Raw genomic sequence first — 17,314 nt, 5'->3', positions numbered from 1 at the left:
CAGTGTCCCAGTAAACTTACATATCGATAATCAAGACATTTGTGTTTACAGTAGAATGAAGGAAGGGGAGTGGGTCCCTCAGCTTCACTGTGTCCAACTGTACTGCCACCTGGAAACTTTGTTAATCTGTTTGCTTTAGTCATCTAAGTATTGAAAAATTTAACAGGATGCCTTGTATTTTTACATTACTTTATTTTTATATAACTTTATTTTTATATCACTATGCACCTGTTGAAAACAACTGGGTTTCTACTCTCACCTGTCCTTAAATGACCATGAAATTTAAATGTCCAGAGTGGTTCCAAAACAACACCAACAATGATTGTTTTTAAAGGTAAAAGGATGGTAGCCAGGCATCTTTGGATGACACAGATAGGCTGGTGAGGTGACTCCAGTCTTCCCAAATGCAGGTGGGCCTTGTTTCCTTAAAAGGACTGAAAATTGATAAGAAACGCTTTTTGGTCTTCTGCCATCAACTAGTTTTTATAGCATGATAATTCAAACAGGTTGTATCTTCACTAGAATGTTTTGCTATTGTTTAAAACACAGAAATCTACTTGACTGTGTTTGTGATACAGACAGACAATTCTTTCCTGGGGTGCAAACCACTTTTCTGTCAAAAACATTCTGAAAGAGTGACACTAGCCTAAGGAGTTGATTATGCATCCCCAAGCCCACTTGCAAATTCTTAAGAGCTGACCTCCCACTCTTGCCAGAGAGCTAAACTAGACCTCATATCACAATGATCCTGCCTCCAGCCACCTAAACTGCAGACCTTGCATGGCTTCATTTACCTTTGCAATTAAAACTATTTGTGTATATTTGTGCCTTATTTTTAATTTCTATCTCTCCAAAATCATTTGACATTAAGTTACTCTGACATATACTTGCATTCTAGGAATCTTGGAGTGTGGCCTTGGTCTTGCACAATTGTAGGCTCTAAAGCACTCTGCTTCATTTCTTTCAACAAGTGGTATTTTCACTGTATCAGTTATTTCTTTGTTAGTTAATTTGAGTTAGATTGGAACCCTGATTTTAATATGCAGATTTATTTTTAAAAATAGCAATAATTTATATTTCTAAGAAGAAAACACTTTATATTCGAGTGTTCTGCTTTGTAGGAGGTGTGGCTAATGAAAAGATACTGGGATAGCTCCAACACAGGCAGCTAGTTCGTTATGGGCAGCTGGAGAATCTTGATATTTTTAAAAAAGCATTTAATAGTAAATGTTTATTTTTCTTCTCAGTGGCTTTCCTTTGCATTTTCTTGTTTTAGAGAAAAGGGGAGAAGGGGATGTAAGAAAAATAAATTTGTCAAAATGCTTCAAAAATGTTTCTTACAATATTTAAGGACCATAGACCTTGTGAAGACAAATGAGTGAAATACGTTTTAGCATTCATCACTGCTATCTTGGTGGTGGATCCCTCAAGAAAGACAGGTTTGTGTGCATGAGGTTGCAATGTGGAATAACACACGTGTATGAAACCAACAAGAGCAGGAAGCATGGGGAAGTGTAGAGCAGAAGAGCCACAAGGAGAGCCTCCTAACTCTTTAGAATTTATACAGGTTGCTATCTCACATTTATATTGTCATAGAGTGTCATTAAAGTTGATGTGTAATTCACATCAAAAAATGGGTACACATTTTTATATCACTATGCACCTGTTAAAGACAAGTGTGGCTCTACTCTAATGTGTCCTTAAATGCCCATGAAATTGAAATGTCCAGAGTGGTTCCAAAACAACACTAACAATGATTGCTGTTAAAGGTAAAATTGTCAAAACATTCATCTTCCAAATAAAACTCTTAATTCCTCTTTTATCCTCCATCCCTTATTTTTAAGATAGAAAAACACGTACATTCTGTTCTTGCAAGCAAAACTGTTAACAGTATAAGGACTCTCTTAAAATTTGTACAACGGGCAGGCATGTTTACTAGCACCTTTATATGGGCGAAGTTGAAAGGATTATAATTTGCTTCCCGAACATGAATTCTTGTGTAATACACAAATTGATTCTATTATTGTTTCATTTTCTTTTCATTTTTCTTAAAATGGAACACTTTTCCCTCCCTTTGGTCCAGGAACCTGATGATTGGTCTGCTCCTTCAGGACAGGCTGTTCCTTGCACTATCACTCCTGAGATGTGCAGGCCAGTGCCTAGAATGCATGCCAATGTCCCTCTGTCATGGACAAGGGAGCAAAGAGATGCATCGCAGGTAATTCCGTTGGTCCAAATGTTCAAATCCTGGGTGTTGTTCTTCTCCCATTCTCGAAGTTGATTAGTGCCAATGTAAACCTGGGGTGTCCAGCACATGGGTGGGCCTCTAGTCATCTGGCCATCCTCAAACTTCCCCAGACTTTTAACTCTTCAATGTACAAAAAGGAAAAGAATTCATACAACTGTATAAATAAGATTAAACTTTATTCACAAAAAAAAATGGAGGAAGAGACCATAGTCCTACATTCTTAGGGCAGGTCTACCCCACAGGTGTGTCTGTTTTGCTGGTGAATCCTTTGATTTTGCTTTGGGATCAACATTGAAACAATAAGAATGCATTTTATTGTAAAAGCCAGGATTCTGATTGCCTCTAAGTTACATTCTAAGGACTTTTCAAAAGTTACTCTTCTAAATTCTAAGTTCCTATCTCATTATTAAAATTGAAAAGTGGTGCCATCTATCCCCAGGAATAAATACAATTCAGTGTTTCCTTGTAGAAGTGTGAAAGCTCCAAAGATTGTCCTGTCTAGCAAAGGTGCAGTCGTATCCACTGTGACCCCTGTTTGTGGAAGATAAATGGACAGGTTGATCTCAGGACAGCCTTACATGCTTATATGGGGGTCCCAGGAAAGCACACTGCATGGAAGCCAGAGACTGATAGGCTTCAGCCAACAATTGGTGGTGTGACACCACTAAGGACTTCCACTGCTCATTCTCCAGGATGTCAGAAATATGCAAGTTGATGAAATCCACTGCACAAACTTTCAACTGATGTGCCTTGTGGAACTCAACCAAGATGAGGATTTTTATGACATTCTCCACAGAGAGGTTGCAGCAGAGGTGTTTCTCACACATGAGCTTCAGGCACCCCAGGCCACACCTGTCTGCAGCTGCCAGCAGATCAGGTGCCATTCTGCCGAGTTTTGGTGCCTTTCCTGTGTACATTAAGAACATTATTTCCTTGAAAACTTCAGGCTCCATATCACTGATTTTAACTTGATTATTCTTGCTCTCCTGCATTTCATGTTCAAACATGGCCCTGAAAACTGGAGAGCAGGCTGCTAAGATGGCTTTGTGAGCCTGGAATTCCTGGCCAGACACCAACAAGCAACAGTCTGCCAACAGGGAATTCTTCCATAGCCCTGCTAGATCACTTGTTAACCAGTGCTCAGAAGCCTTCACCATATTCTTGTTATTCAGGCTAAAACTTTTGGTGAAGTCTTGTGTCACTTTCACCTCACAGAAGAGGGTCAGCTTGTCATTGGGGAGTAGCCCATTGGGTGCATCCAAAATAAAATCTCTAAAGATGAATTTTCTGAATCCCTATTCTGTGCCTGGATCAAATCTATGAATTTCTTGACTCTACAGACCTTTGGTGTTCTGTCCTTTATCATTCACAATGTAAAATGTGAATTTTACCCAAGCTTCTATCATTGGGCAGCTGATCAATGCCAGACATAGGGACAGGTAATCTTTGCTTTCTTTATTCATCCTTTTTGGATATACTCATAAGCACCATTTCAGTTTATGATTTTCTTGAGGTGAAAAGTTTGAAGTTTCAATGGCATTACCTATTTCCTTTAGGGAAAAGCTAAAGTTACTGATGGACCACACATAGGAGAATTTCACTACTTTGATCTTTGTGACATGCTGGTTCTCAGCTACCGGCCCACTGGACATTTCTTGAACTACTGACATCACCAGTGTGAAAGTGAAGAAAGGTTTCCCGGGTTTTCTTTCTTCACCAGACTGTAGACATGTCACTCCAGTCAGCAGATCCAAGAAAAGCAGGGAGATACGGCAGTCTAGAGACCCTGATGTGTAGATTTAAAACATTAATTAATCAGAGTTCCATTTACCAAGATTTACTTAATAATTAGTCACTATTTAGTCCTGTCTTGATTCCTTTAAAAAACAGCTCACTGAAGAAATCCCCTTTTTAATATTTTTGTTGAGTACAGTGTGAGTTCTTCTGGAACAGATGTAACCCTTCCTTTTTGGCTTCCCTTTTATGCCACTTAGGTGGGGATCCACCCTAGGGTGGGTCTTCCTATGCTATTTAAATCCAGTTGAGCTAGGCATGCTTTAATCAAATTAATAGATTCCGTTAATATTTACACCACCATATATGCGTGTAATTTTACCACTCAGATGACTGTGGCACGAGAATCACTAAGCATTGAGTAGAGCTGGAACGCCACAGCAAAATTCAGTCCTATTAGCAGCAAATTACATCATTAAAAATCTACTTTTTGATGACATTCTATGACACAGTGCATTTTGTTTTGCTTTTCACTACTGGAGATTGAGAGCCTAGAGACTGCCCACTGAGTTACATGTCTTGTCCTTTCATTCTTTATGGGTTTGAGATTCAGTCTAATTAATTCACTAGACTTCCAAAGTCAGGGTGTACCTATCAGAATCCTCCTACTTAAATCTCCAAGAATGCTGGGATTACAAGAGCATGCTAGTGTGCCTTCTTGGTCAACTGTATCTGTAACAACAACTTCTCATCGCTATTAACGTTCTGAAGCAGTCCAAGATTTTGACAGATAACTAGAGTGTACTTCAAAGAAACTGTGCCTCTGAAGCCATGGTTATATGGGCCTAATTAAAAAACTTTCCTCATCTCCACTTTTGGCCTATGATACTATATTGTACTTCACACAGAGTTTGAAATTTGATGGGTTAAAAACCTTGCTCAAGATGAGACAGAAAATGGTGTACCTCTCTGTATTGTCCCTTCTCTGGCCATAGGAGGTTGTGATTTGGCCAGCAGATGTCCATCCCACTCACTTGCTCTCCTTTGCTCCCTCTTGGATCCCAAAAGACAGGGACAATTCTCTTCAGTGTCCTCCTGGGTTATCAAACCAACATCCTCCTCTACTACATGAGAGCAGCCAGGCTAATCTGGGTAACTTCCCCACTCCAGCCCATCCTCCTGATAGAGTTGCCATTGAAAACATATAGGGCACCTGGAAACAAACAAAGTCACTGAGGGAGGGACCTGGCTTCCTTATTCTCATAAGCAGTATGCACACTAAGCCTTCTAAGAGGAGTGACTTACTTGTGCACTTTGGCTGGCTGACACAGGCCTGCCACCACTAGGGAAGATCAGCAGCTGAAGAAAAACTGAGCCTCAGGGAAGAGAGGTTTGCCCATGACAAGGGAGAAATATTTTTGAGGACAAGTGACAGAAAACTGTCCTTAATGACATCATGCCAATCTTGGAGCTCACCCACTGTCTGACTGCCCTTGAGGATGTCCAGCCGATATCCTTATTGTTTTCTAATAGTAATGCTATGAAGATGAATTAAAATGAAATAGTGCTACTCCCACAAGGAATAATTGCTTATTTGTTTTTCTAAGCCTATTTAAATCTAAGATAATATGATACAGACCAATGTACACTACCTGAATTGTCCCTACCTGTGACAGGCAGTACTCTCTAAATAAATGGACTTAGTGCAATGTAATCAAATCTGCAAGAAGTTTGAAGAATGACTTACTGATCCTGCATGCAGAGTCACATATGGGAGACACAAAAAGTTTGTTGTCAGGCTGGAGACACAGAGAACCCTGTTGAAGGCTTAGATCTGAGTTGAATACAGGGTGATTTCTTCTGGAACACATGTAACCCTCCCTTTTTGGCTTCCCTTTTATGCTACTTAGTTGAGGATCCACCCTAGCATGGGTCTTCCTATTTAAATACCGTGGAGTTAGACATGCTTACTCAAATTAACAGATTCAGTTAATACTTGCACCACCAGTCTTTTGTCTCATTACTTTTTGCAACTTTTGAATTTCTTGTTTATTTTTCATTTATTTCTTTTTGTGAAATTTGAAAGAGTGTCTTGCCCGTAGTCCAAGCAAGCCTTACACTTTCCATCATCCTACTGCTTGAGACTGTACTGTTCTGGGACTGTAAACAAGGCCACTGTGTCTTTTTCTTATATTGCCTATTTTCTAAAGAGGTAAGGAAGGATTCTGAAATTTGAGTATTTATGAATCCACAACAGCTGGGCCGGGCGGTACACTCCCCTTATCCCAGCACTCCAGAGGTTGAGGTTGGAGGATCCTTGCTAATTTAAGACCAGTGAGAAATACATAGCTAGACCCTTTCTCATAAGGACATATAAAGAATCAACAGTAATCAAACTATGCATGAAGGAGTGAAAGAAATACAGAAAGACTTCTGATAGCCTTGAGAGGAATTAAACTTCCATATCATCACAAAAACTCAGAAATTCTACAAAGGGAAATGTGAGAATATCGGCCAACACTGCAGGAAGCGTTGTGGATTTGAAGTTCCAAGTAAGAGTACAAGGAATTGAATAGACTAAACCCTATGAACACTCAATTCTGGTGGCCAAAATATGCTTGTGAGAAGAAATCCATGTTTAGCACAAACTTCTGGAGAAGTACAATCCTACTTCAGTTGATCAAGAACAGAAAGTGCCAGTGATTCAGAAATGTCAGTTCTAAATAAAGAAGAAATGCTATAAACCGGGCATGGTGGCTCAGGCCTGTAATCCGAGCTCTCGGGATTACTCAGGCTGAGGTTGGAGGATTCTTATGAGTTAGAACCCAGCCTGGGCTACAAAGTGAGTTCAGGCTAGACTGAACTGCATAGCAAGACCCCGTCTCAACAAAAGACAAAAAATAAATGAAGAAGAAATGCTATGAAAACAACCAAAGGTTTTTTTTTTTTTTTAACAACCAAAGTTTTTATAGGAGGATGTGTCCAGCTACTCTTGTTCCACTTTGCCTCTACTAGAGAAATAATTCTCTCAGGGATTGTGTGTGGAGGGTATCAATTGTAGGTTACATTCTTGCACATATGTGAAGACTTGGGATCCATTTACACACACACAGACACAGCTATCCAAACACACACTTCATGTGCCATGAACAAGATAAAGCAAGAAGTTCATACACTTCAAAGTAATGCAATGTTATTATGACGTTAAACAAGAATACAAAATAGAAATACATCACTGCATAGTGGAGGCACAACAAAGTTACACATATGGGGAAAAAAGTATATTTTTAATAAAATATAGTCAAAATGTGAAGTAGTGTATCCGATAGAAAAGCTCTGAGCATAATGTGGAAAATAGCACAGTAACAACTTAAAGATTCAGAAAATTTATCAATTTCTAAGGACTTTAAAATACCATTTTTACAGGCTGCTCTTTTTTTAAGGGATTATATCTTGGGTTATCAGACAAATTTAGATTGTTTTGTTGGAAACAAGGTCTTACTAAGTTGCTAAATTGCCTAGGCTTTATCAAATATTTTAGCAAACCTATTTCATTACCAGGTGGCTGAGATTAGTTCAGCCCAATTAAATTGAAGTTCTAAAACCAAAAATCTCCACACAGCACTTTTGTCTGCCACTGCCACTTCAAGTACCTTTGGAGTGACTGGTCACATGACTCTGTGCCAGTTAATCCAAATTATCAATTTGATGAGATTAAGAGTGCCCTGACTTGGGGACTATACTTCTGAGTGGATTCATCCATGGATGTTCATAGTTGGATGTGCTGTTAATAGTTGAGGCCCCCTCGAGCTGAGTTGCAGTGGCTGTGCCTGGGGTGGGGGAGAATCTTTTGCTGCTGTTCCTCTTTGATCATTTCCTTCTTGCCATGAAAACAACAAATTTGCTCTACCAGGAAGTTCTTTCATACTAACCTGAATCAAAAAAACAAAAGAATGAAAGGACAGAGGGAAGGAAGGGATGGAGGGAGGGAGGAAAGAAGGAAGGAAGGAAGGAAGCAATGAAGGAAGGAAGGAAGGAAGGAAGGAAGGAAGGAAGGAAGGAAGGAAGGAAAGAAGGAAAAAGAAAGAAAGGAAGGAAGGAAGGAAGCAAGGATAGAAAGAAGGAAGAAGAAAGGAAGAAAGACTACCACTTCAGGGATAGATATCACTTGATTTCTCCCCAATGCTATCTTATGTCTGCTTTCACAAACTCAGATGTGTGCTCCAGTTTTTTACCATACTCAGACGTGTTATACACCCTCATGACCAAGTTCTGATTTCCAACTAAATGGCAAAGTGATTTTTCATTGGGGTCATTCTGGGTCGATCATTCTAAGCCATCACCATTGTTTTACTGGGAATCATTTATTCCATCTCTTTAAGACATGGGAAACTGCTAACTTATTCACAACATTTTATAATTGATTATTATATGCTGTATTCTAGCAAAAAGCTTCATTATATTTGTGTGTGTGTGTGTGTGTGTGTGTGTGTGTTTTTGCCAATGCCCAAATTATATAACCAAATTACTTGTTTATTCCCTTTGCAGACACAACTATTTTCTACAACCAGACTCCCTGGAGCACTGAACCACATTGTTATAAAAAAGCTGTAGCACCATCATACTGTTCTGTATGCAACATTTTCGTGGGTGATTTAAGTGATAAGTTAGCCATTGCTCCCCTATGCAAAGGATGTAAGTTCCTGGGAATCTAATCTGATTGATGTGTTTACCTTAAAATTATGTGCTAAAATTAGCTGACAACGAATTGTAAATTCCTGTGAAACTTCTCTGTCCTCAAGCAAAGGAAAACAAAAGTCTTCTTAATTGAACTTTCTATAAAAGTCTGTAAAATGTTTTAAGTGGGTTACACAGCTTTGCAAACTCCAATTGCACTGTGTCACTGGTGCCAGGTTAAATAAACAGTGCTCCTTTTTCTTCACAAAACATAGCTTGCTCCATTTTTGGACACCATTTTCAGGGGCTTGTTTTGGGGGTACAACATTTGGGGGTTCATCAGGGAATAATGGGCGACCCTTAACCAAATTATATTTCACCAATTGATCAACTAAACATCTGTAAGTATTTGGGTCTTTTAGCCTGTTTATCATGTGGGTGCACACCTTTGTAACTTCAGTCAGAATGGGACACCTGGAGGCTTTTCGCCCATTTGTAATTTAGCTGTATTCTAGCAAAAAGAGCTTCATTATATTTGTGTTGTGTTTACCAATGCCCAAGTTATATAACCAAATTACTTGTTAATTCCCTTTGCAGACACAAATATTTTCTACAATCAGACTCCTTGGGGCACTGACCACATTGTTATAAAAAGGTGTAGCACCATCATACTCTTCTGTATGCACTATCTTCATGGGTGACTTAACTGATATGTTAACCATCAATCCTCTCTGCAAAGGATTGTAAGCTCTTGGGAATCTAATCTGGTTGATACATTAACCATTGCTCCCCTCTGCAAAAGACTGTAAATTTCTGGGAATCTGACCCGATTGATATGTTAAGCATTGTTCCCCTCTGCAAAGGAGAGATGTTATCTAAAATTATGGGCTACAATTAGCTGACAATAAATTGTAAATTCCTATGAAACTTGTTTTAAGCTTTTGCCCATTTTTAATGTGGGCCTTTTTGCCCCTTTGTGATTTGGGCTTTTTCCAGTTTCTGTTTTTGGCTTTTTACCCATATGTGATTTGGGATTCTTGCCCATTTGTGCTTTTGGGCCCATTTGTGCTTCGGATCCCATTTGTACTTTGGGGCCCATTTGTGCTTTAGGGCCTGTTTGTGCTTTGGGGCCTGTTTGTGCTTGGGGGCCTCTTTGTGCTTTGGGCTTTTCATCCATTTGTGCTTTTGGGCCCAATTGTGCTTTGGGACTTTACACCTGTTTGTGCTTTGGGGTGGCTCGCTGATTTGTGATTTGAGGCTTCTTGCTCATTTGCCTCTATGTTCAGTGTTTTTTACTTTGGAGTTGACTGCCAATTTGAATCTGTTACTAATTTTGGGATATTTTTTCCCATTTGAACTTGGTGGATTTGTTACTAACTTAGGGGGTCCTGGACCATTTCTGTTGCAGGATCCATGTGGCTCATTGGACTCAAGGTTCATAATGAAAATTATTTCTTTAGATTGCTAAACTGTGGACAGAAAAAACTTCATTTGTGCCTTTAATGTTGGTCTTGTTTTTGTGATGCCTTGTTTAGTATTTTAGTTCTCAGTTGATTACTTACAAGCTCGACATGCTTTTAAAAGTATTTTTCTTTCTGGTTAAAATTATATATATATATATATATGGATTTTAAAAAACATTAACTTTAACAAGTGAAACCAGGTCATACTGTAATTGAGCCAGTTAAGAAAGCTACAGTTTTTAAAGTAATGAAATGACATGAAATGATTAAATATGTTTTACACTGTTAAATGAAAGTCACTTCAAGGATTTGTTAAAGGTTTTAATGTTGTCTACAAAAGCCAGAGAGGAGATAACTGACTGGTAGTAAGTTAAACAATGAGAAAAAGAAGGATAAAGAAGGTGGTTTTGTATTAAAGTAAAAATGCCTGTCTGTGCCAGAATGTAAAAGAGGAAATGTTTTCTGGGACAGGAATTTGGGGTCCCCCATCTAAAGGAACAGTTGGTCTTGTGCAGGAAAAAGCTAATCTAAATTTAAAAGGAATAACTTTTGTGCTTAAGGTGATTAGTGATTACAAAGATAAAATACAAGTTCTTAGATGTGCTGTGCAAATCTGGGAGACTATATGGCACAGTTAATTTTGTTACCTATGAAAAAGCTCTCTTTTGTTAAGTACATAATTTCAGTAGAACAATGGGCTGCCACGTGGCACCGTGGGCCAAAAAAGCAGTGTGCCATCCAGATGAAACCTGTCCTCTGATCCAGAATGCCAAAACCATGTGTTCCCTTTGTCCCACACCAATTGGACAACCAGAGGTAAGGAGGTTCTCCATTGGTATCACCATCTAGATAGTCATTAAGGCCACCCAAGAAAACCCACCAATTTGCCCAAGGTAGCAGAAGTGAGACAACTGGCTAATGAGTCTCCCTCAGAGTTTTCTGAAAAGATTGCAAAAGGCCAATCACATTTATACATCGGTAGCACCTAAAAACGCAAGGACCATTAATATTGCCTTTGTAACCCAGTCAGCCCCTGATATTAAGCAAAAATTGCAAAAATTTGAGGGTTTTGAGGAAATGTCCCTCAGTCAGTTATTAGAGATTGCCCAAAAGGTATTTGACAACCAGGAGGACCCTTAGCACCAGAAGTAGACAAAGTTGCTGGAAATGCTAGCCGAAAAATTCACCTAGTCTGATACGAATTTTCATCCGTCCTTAGATAAAGGTCAATGTACTTATTGCTAAGAGAAGGGGCATTGATAAGAGGACTTTCTAAAGATCTTCTGTGGGCTTTAAATGAGCTGGGCTATAGGGTCTCTGCAAAAAGGCCCAAATATGCCAAAAGAATGTGACCTACTTAAGTTACCAAATCCAGGAAGGAAAATGGACTCTTTCCTCCCAGCAGGTGCAAGCCATCTGACAGATTTCAATTTCCATGACTAAAAAGCAAATGCAAAAATTTCTAGGAGTCATAGGACTGACCCATAGTTTGAGACCCTGGCAGCGGCCTGTTACCTATCTTTCCAAGAGATATAATTATGTGGCAGTCGCATGGCCACCTTGTCTGAGGGAGATTTCCTTGGTGGCCTTCCTGGTAGAGGAGGCTCAAAAATTGACTTTTGAACAGAAACTCTTAGTTGTCCCCTCCCATTCATTGGAGACTCTCATCAGGGCTCCACCAGACTGATGGCTGCCCAACTCCCAAGTCATGCATTATCAAGCATTACTTCTGGATCCAACTACCATCAGTTTTAAGGGGACAGTGACTTTAAACCCTGCTACTCTGCTGCCTGATGATAAACCCTTCTTGACCCTCCACAACTATATTGGGGACCAGACTTGAATGATGAGCCACTATCCGGGAATCATCATATTTCTCTGATGGAAGCAGTTACATCTATCAAGGTAAGCAGGTTGCGGGAGCTGCCATCACTACACATTTTCAGATTCTGTGGGAACAAACCATGGAGCCAGGGACATTGGCAAAGGACCTGAACTCATTGTTCTCACTGAGACCCTCAAGCTGTTAGAAGGTAAAGATATAAATATCTATACTGATAGCAGATATGCATTTGCTACAGCTCACATTCATGAGGCTATTTATGAGGAATGGGGATTATTGAATTCTGGGTGCCAAAAGACTAAAAATGCTCCCTAATATTTGGACTTGTTGGCTGCCATCTTGATGCCAAGAAAAGTGCCTATTATCCATTATAGAGCCCATCTGCAGGAGATGACCTTGTTATATGAGGAAATAATTTGGCAGTCACCACCTCCTGAAAGGCAGTCACAAAACAAGTGGAGTTTGAGAGAGCCCTTACATGACTATTGATCTCATCTACTCTGTCAGAGCCTATTTATATTTGAAAAGACTTGCATCTGGCTGCTCAATTTTGAGCCATCCCTGGGGGTTAATATCAAAACATACCCAATTGTGAGTCTCAGATTCCCTCAATGTGAATTAAGGTACCCAACGTGACTGAAACAAATAGAAACCACTGGCTACCGTGGCCCTATGCCTGGAGAACATTGGGAAGTAGATTTCAGAGAAATGAGAAAGCCTGGACTTCCACGGGACAAGTACTTATTAGTAATGATAGATAATTTTCACTGGATGGGTCAAAGCTTTGGCTACTAAGTCTGAGACCACACTGATAGCAGTTTCCCTGATTTGGCCTCCCCTTATCCATCGGGTCCAACAATGGCCTGGCTTTTATAGCCCAGATAACTCAAAAGCTAACCCAAGCTTTGCAGATTCATTGGAAACTCCATTGTGTTTACTGGCCTCAAAGTTCAGACAAGCAGAAAGGATAAAAAAAAGACTTTAAAAAGGGTAATAACTAGGATGGCCTTGGAAACTGGTGAGAACTGGGTGAGTCTCCTTCCTTTTGCTTTTTTGTATTGGTGATGTACCCCCTATGTTGCAGGTGTTTCCCCTTCAGAGGCTTTGTATGGGAGACCCCACCCTCTTATTCCTAAGATTTCTGAGGAAAAAAATAGCTGATTTAGCTAATAAAGATCTTATTAAGTCACTCCAGGCCCTTCAGCCAGTTCTGATTTCCATCCAATGGTTATTCAGACAACAACATCCTCAGACTGCAGGCCACTATGAGGATGAATGCCCTGCAGTAGAACCTGGGACACTAGTCCTCACCAATAGGCATTACTGTGAATCTCTTGAGCTGTGATGGGAAGATCCCCACACTGTGGTCCTCAGCATTCCAACTTCTGTCAAAGTCACTAGAAAGCCTGCCTCAGTTCATCCTTCCCACTTCAAGCTGGTCCCGACATCTGATGGTGATCAACCTACAGATAAGTGTACTGTCGTTCCCTCCAAGGACTTTGTAAAGCTTAGGATTGCCAAATGTATCCAATAATCTTGTTCTTATGTGTTCTCCCTTATGGAGACCCCAAGGAGATCATTACCTTTTCCTTACATGGGAGACCCCATCTTCCTGCGCCTCCACCAGTGTAATCTTATGACTTTCAGATTCTTTAAATTCACTGGCTGGCATGGTTTTACAAAAACCGGTGGGGTCTTGATCTCCTCCTCTAAAGGAAGGAGGTATCTGTATGGCTTTAGAAAAAAACTTGTTGCTTGTATACCAATCATTCTGGAGTCATGATTGACCTCAAAAATCGATTGCAAGAAGAAGCGAGGCAGGCAGAACAGAGCTAGTTTAAATGTTGGCTTTTTGTTCTCCCTTTGGTTAACAACCTTAATAACAGCAGTGAACAGGACCTTTGTTAATCCTCCTCATCTGTGTAACTATTGGACCTTTTATTATAAACAAATTGTTAAACTATGTCAAAGCTCGAGGTCAAAATATAAAGCTCATGATTTTAAAGACACAAGGTTATAATCAGATACCTATGTCTGGAAAACCCATGAGTCAATGATTTGGTTCACTGACAAAAAATCAATGGGAAATGCTGCACACAAGCAAAAAGAGCTTCATTATGTTTGTGTTATGTTTGCAATGCTCAAGTTATATGACCAAATTACTTGTTAATTCCCTTTGCAGACACAACTATTTTCTACATTCAAACACCCTGGGGCACTGACCACATTGTTATAAAATAGCTGTAGTGCCATCATACTATTTGGTATACAACATCTTCCTGAACTAATTGATATGTTAACCATTGCTCCACTCTGCAAAGGACTGTAAATTTCTGGGAATCTCACCTAATTTATGTGTTAACCATTTCTCCCCTCTGCAAGGAATGTAAATTCCTGGGTATCTGACCTGATTGATATGTTAACCATTGTTTTCCTATGAAAACTACAGATGTTATCTAAAACTATGTGCTCAACTTAGCTGACAAAGGATTGTATATTCCTGCAAAACTTCTCTGTTTTCAAGCAAAGAGAAACAAAGTTCTTCTTAATTGTACTTTGTATAAAAGTCTGCAAAATGTTTTAACCAGGTTACACAGCTTTGCAAATTGCAGGTGCACTGTGTCACTGGTGCCACAGTGCTCCTTTTTCTTCACAAAACATGTCTTGCCCATTGTTGTACACCATTTTGGGGGGCTGGTTTTGGGGGTACAATATTATCCTTAATCATTTCTTTCTGAGTTCAAAGTTTAAATTTTATGTAACCCACATATGGAACTTTATGCACATCTTATTACATTGTAAACTGGTTGCTATTTATCTCTTTTTCTTTAAGTGTTTGGGGTAGATGTCCAACCAGTAATTTATACTTGATTATTAAATAGAATACTACAAGGTGTAGAAATTGCTTATCAACACGAATATTTATTCTGCTTTTGGTTTCTTAGGTATAGAAAGTGCTTGTCAACAGCAATATCTATTCTGCTTTTGGTTTCCTAGTGTTTAGCTGAGCACACGTTGCCCAGATAAGTCATATTATCTAATCTTTTTGTCCAGCAAATGTGATGGTGGGATTAGGTTGTATTTGGAAGTGTGCAAATGAAAGGGATCCACAGAATTTCCTTGGGCTTTCTTACAGACAAGTATATTTCATCACTATTTATTTTTACTGTGGTTTTCAAGCGCAAGAAGTCATCCCAGAGACATTATCTTTTCTCTACACTCCATGTGGAATCAACCATTTCTTCAAATAGTCCTGGTATTTCTGTGTGTTTTGTGCTGATATAACAAGGCTTTCTGAAGCAGTGTAGTTTCTGAAGTAATTTTCTTAGCTCATTGTTCTTGAGATTTAAGAGAATGTTTCAGGCATCTATTTGTCTCAGGTGATAATCTAGGGATGGATGGTATAACAGTAGTTATTGCTACTGAATTATTCATGGCCTGCATTAGTCTCAAGTGTGATGACTCATTCTTTTGGAGATTAATTCATTCTCATGAAATGTAACCCACACCTGTGAGTTGCAACTTTCAATTTTCCTAGAATACAAATGGTGTGAGCATGGGGAAAAAGGACAAGAGGCAGAGTACAGAAACCTGAAACAATTTGTAGACCTCTTTTTTGATGGAAATTACCACAAAGCAGGAGGAGAGAGAGAAAGAGCAGGAGGAAGTCACATTCCATTGGTTGTAGCTCATTTATATGTATCTTTGGGAGATTCAGTATCATGTGTAACCTCTCCATCTAAGAACTTATCCATATAACTTGTCTCAGGCACACAGTGGTCTTCAAATTAGACCAGTAATCTCTGGACTTGACTCAGGAAGTCACTGTTCTTCCTACTAACCTTGCTTTGGCCACACATGTGATCCATTTTCAGCTTCACTTACTCCCCTGTGTGAGCCAGACTTTCTCTATCCCTGAGTGTAGTGCTCTAATATCCTAATTAACTTATAGTAGGTTCTAACTCTTAAGGTTTCATTACTTTATCACTGCTACACTATGAACCCACTTCCTGGAAAATGAAACTTAAGAGTTCAAATCAGCACAAATCAGTAGATTAAGCTCCTAGTTTGCAAGTATATAGACATGAATTTTATCTCTAGTACCAAAATAAATAAATAAATAAATAAAAATAAAAATAAAAAAAGCAATTCAAACCATACCCAAACCATGGCAATGTACAATAAATTCAGGGAGCTGTGCAAACTGCTGAACCACTGGTCAGCATTTCCATTGTTGAGACAAACATAATTGACACATATCACCTAACATAGGAGAGGAGAAGTTTGATTTGTATCCTCAGAGTTTAGTGGCTCCAGGCAAAAACTTCATAAAAGAACTTCCTGGTAGAGCAAATTTGTTGTTTTCATGGCAAGAAGGAAAGGATCAAAGAGAAACAGCAGCAAGAGATTCTCCCCCACCCCAGACACAGCCATTACAACTCAGCTCCAGGGGGCCCCAACTCTTAACAGCACATTTAACTATGAACATCCATCGATGAATCCCCTCAGAAGTATAGTCCTCAAGTCAGGAGACTCTTTTTTTCTTTATTTAAAGAAGAAAAAACAAAAGGAAGTAAAAAAAACAAAACAGTAAATGGTACAAGTACTACAGAATTTCAAGAAAAAATACAGTAAAATATCACTAGTTAATAGGTTACATATTGTCATCTAAAAACAGTTGTCCAAATTCTAAAATTAAAGCATATAAAGTGTACATTCATATAACGAGATTGCAGACCGTACCATTCAATGGTCCAACAAAAGATCAGTAATATGGATTTCCGTCCTACACACTCAAACATACATGCGGTTATATCCCTTAGACCACCTTCCTTTCCTCTCTTTTTAATAACAATTATACTTTTTGAGTTTTTTTTACTCCCACAGTTCTTATTACTTTTTTGAGGTGAATAAAACCTAATATGACTAAACCAAACAGAGTCAGTATAATAGAATTGATCAAAATAATACATAACAAGATCAATAAAACCTACACTGGAGACCTTACATGATTTCAAAAGAAGATAATAGTCAAACCATAATGGGAATCATAGTGAATCTTATTGCCTTCAAAGTGGTTGCTTATAACCTCAAACTTGATACTACCAAACAAAATGCAGTCGGAGACTCTTAATCTCATCAAATTGATGATTTGGATTAACTGGCACAGAGTCATGTGACCAGTCACTCCAAAGGTACTTGAAGTAACAATGGCAGGTAAAAATGCTGTGTAGAATTTTTGGTTTTAAAATTTCAATTTAAGAGGCATGAGCCTGAGATTACTTAATGTCAGCCACCTGGTAGACTGAAATAGGTTTGCCAAAATATCTGACTAAGCCTAAGTAATTT

The 17,314-nt window shown here is 39.0% G+C and overlaps 1 protein-coding gene across 1 annotated transcript; it reads right to left on the bottom strand.

Annotated features, from left to right (window-relative positions):
* Positions 1–2,811: 2,811 nt before the first annotated feature.
* LOC134472260 (speckle-type POZ protein-like) lies at positions 2,812–13,637 on the bottom strand. Its single transcript, XM_063233534.1, has 2 exons — positions 13,549–13,637; positions 2,812–3,520 (listed from the first exon to the last, which is right to left on the bottom strand). Exons 1-2 carry the CDS (start codon positions 13,635–13,637, stop codon positions 2,812–2,814), a joined length of 798 nt encoding a protein of 265 aa, XP_063089604.1.
* Between the last annotated feature and the right edge of the window lie 3,677 nt (positions 13,638–17,314).

Source organism: Cavia porcellus, unplaced genomic scaffold, assembly GCF_034190915.1.
Source record: "Cavia porcellus strain 051 isolate PalLab524CR breed Dunkin Hartley unplaced genomic scaffold, mCavPor4.1 scaffold_23, whole genome shotgun sequence".
NCBI lineage: Eukaryota > Metazoa > Chordata > Mammalia > Rodentia > Caviidae > Cavia > Cavia porcellus.
Note: the sequence above shows the minus strand (reverse complement) of the source record. Positions and strands in the feature narration are given on the sequence as shown.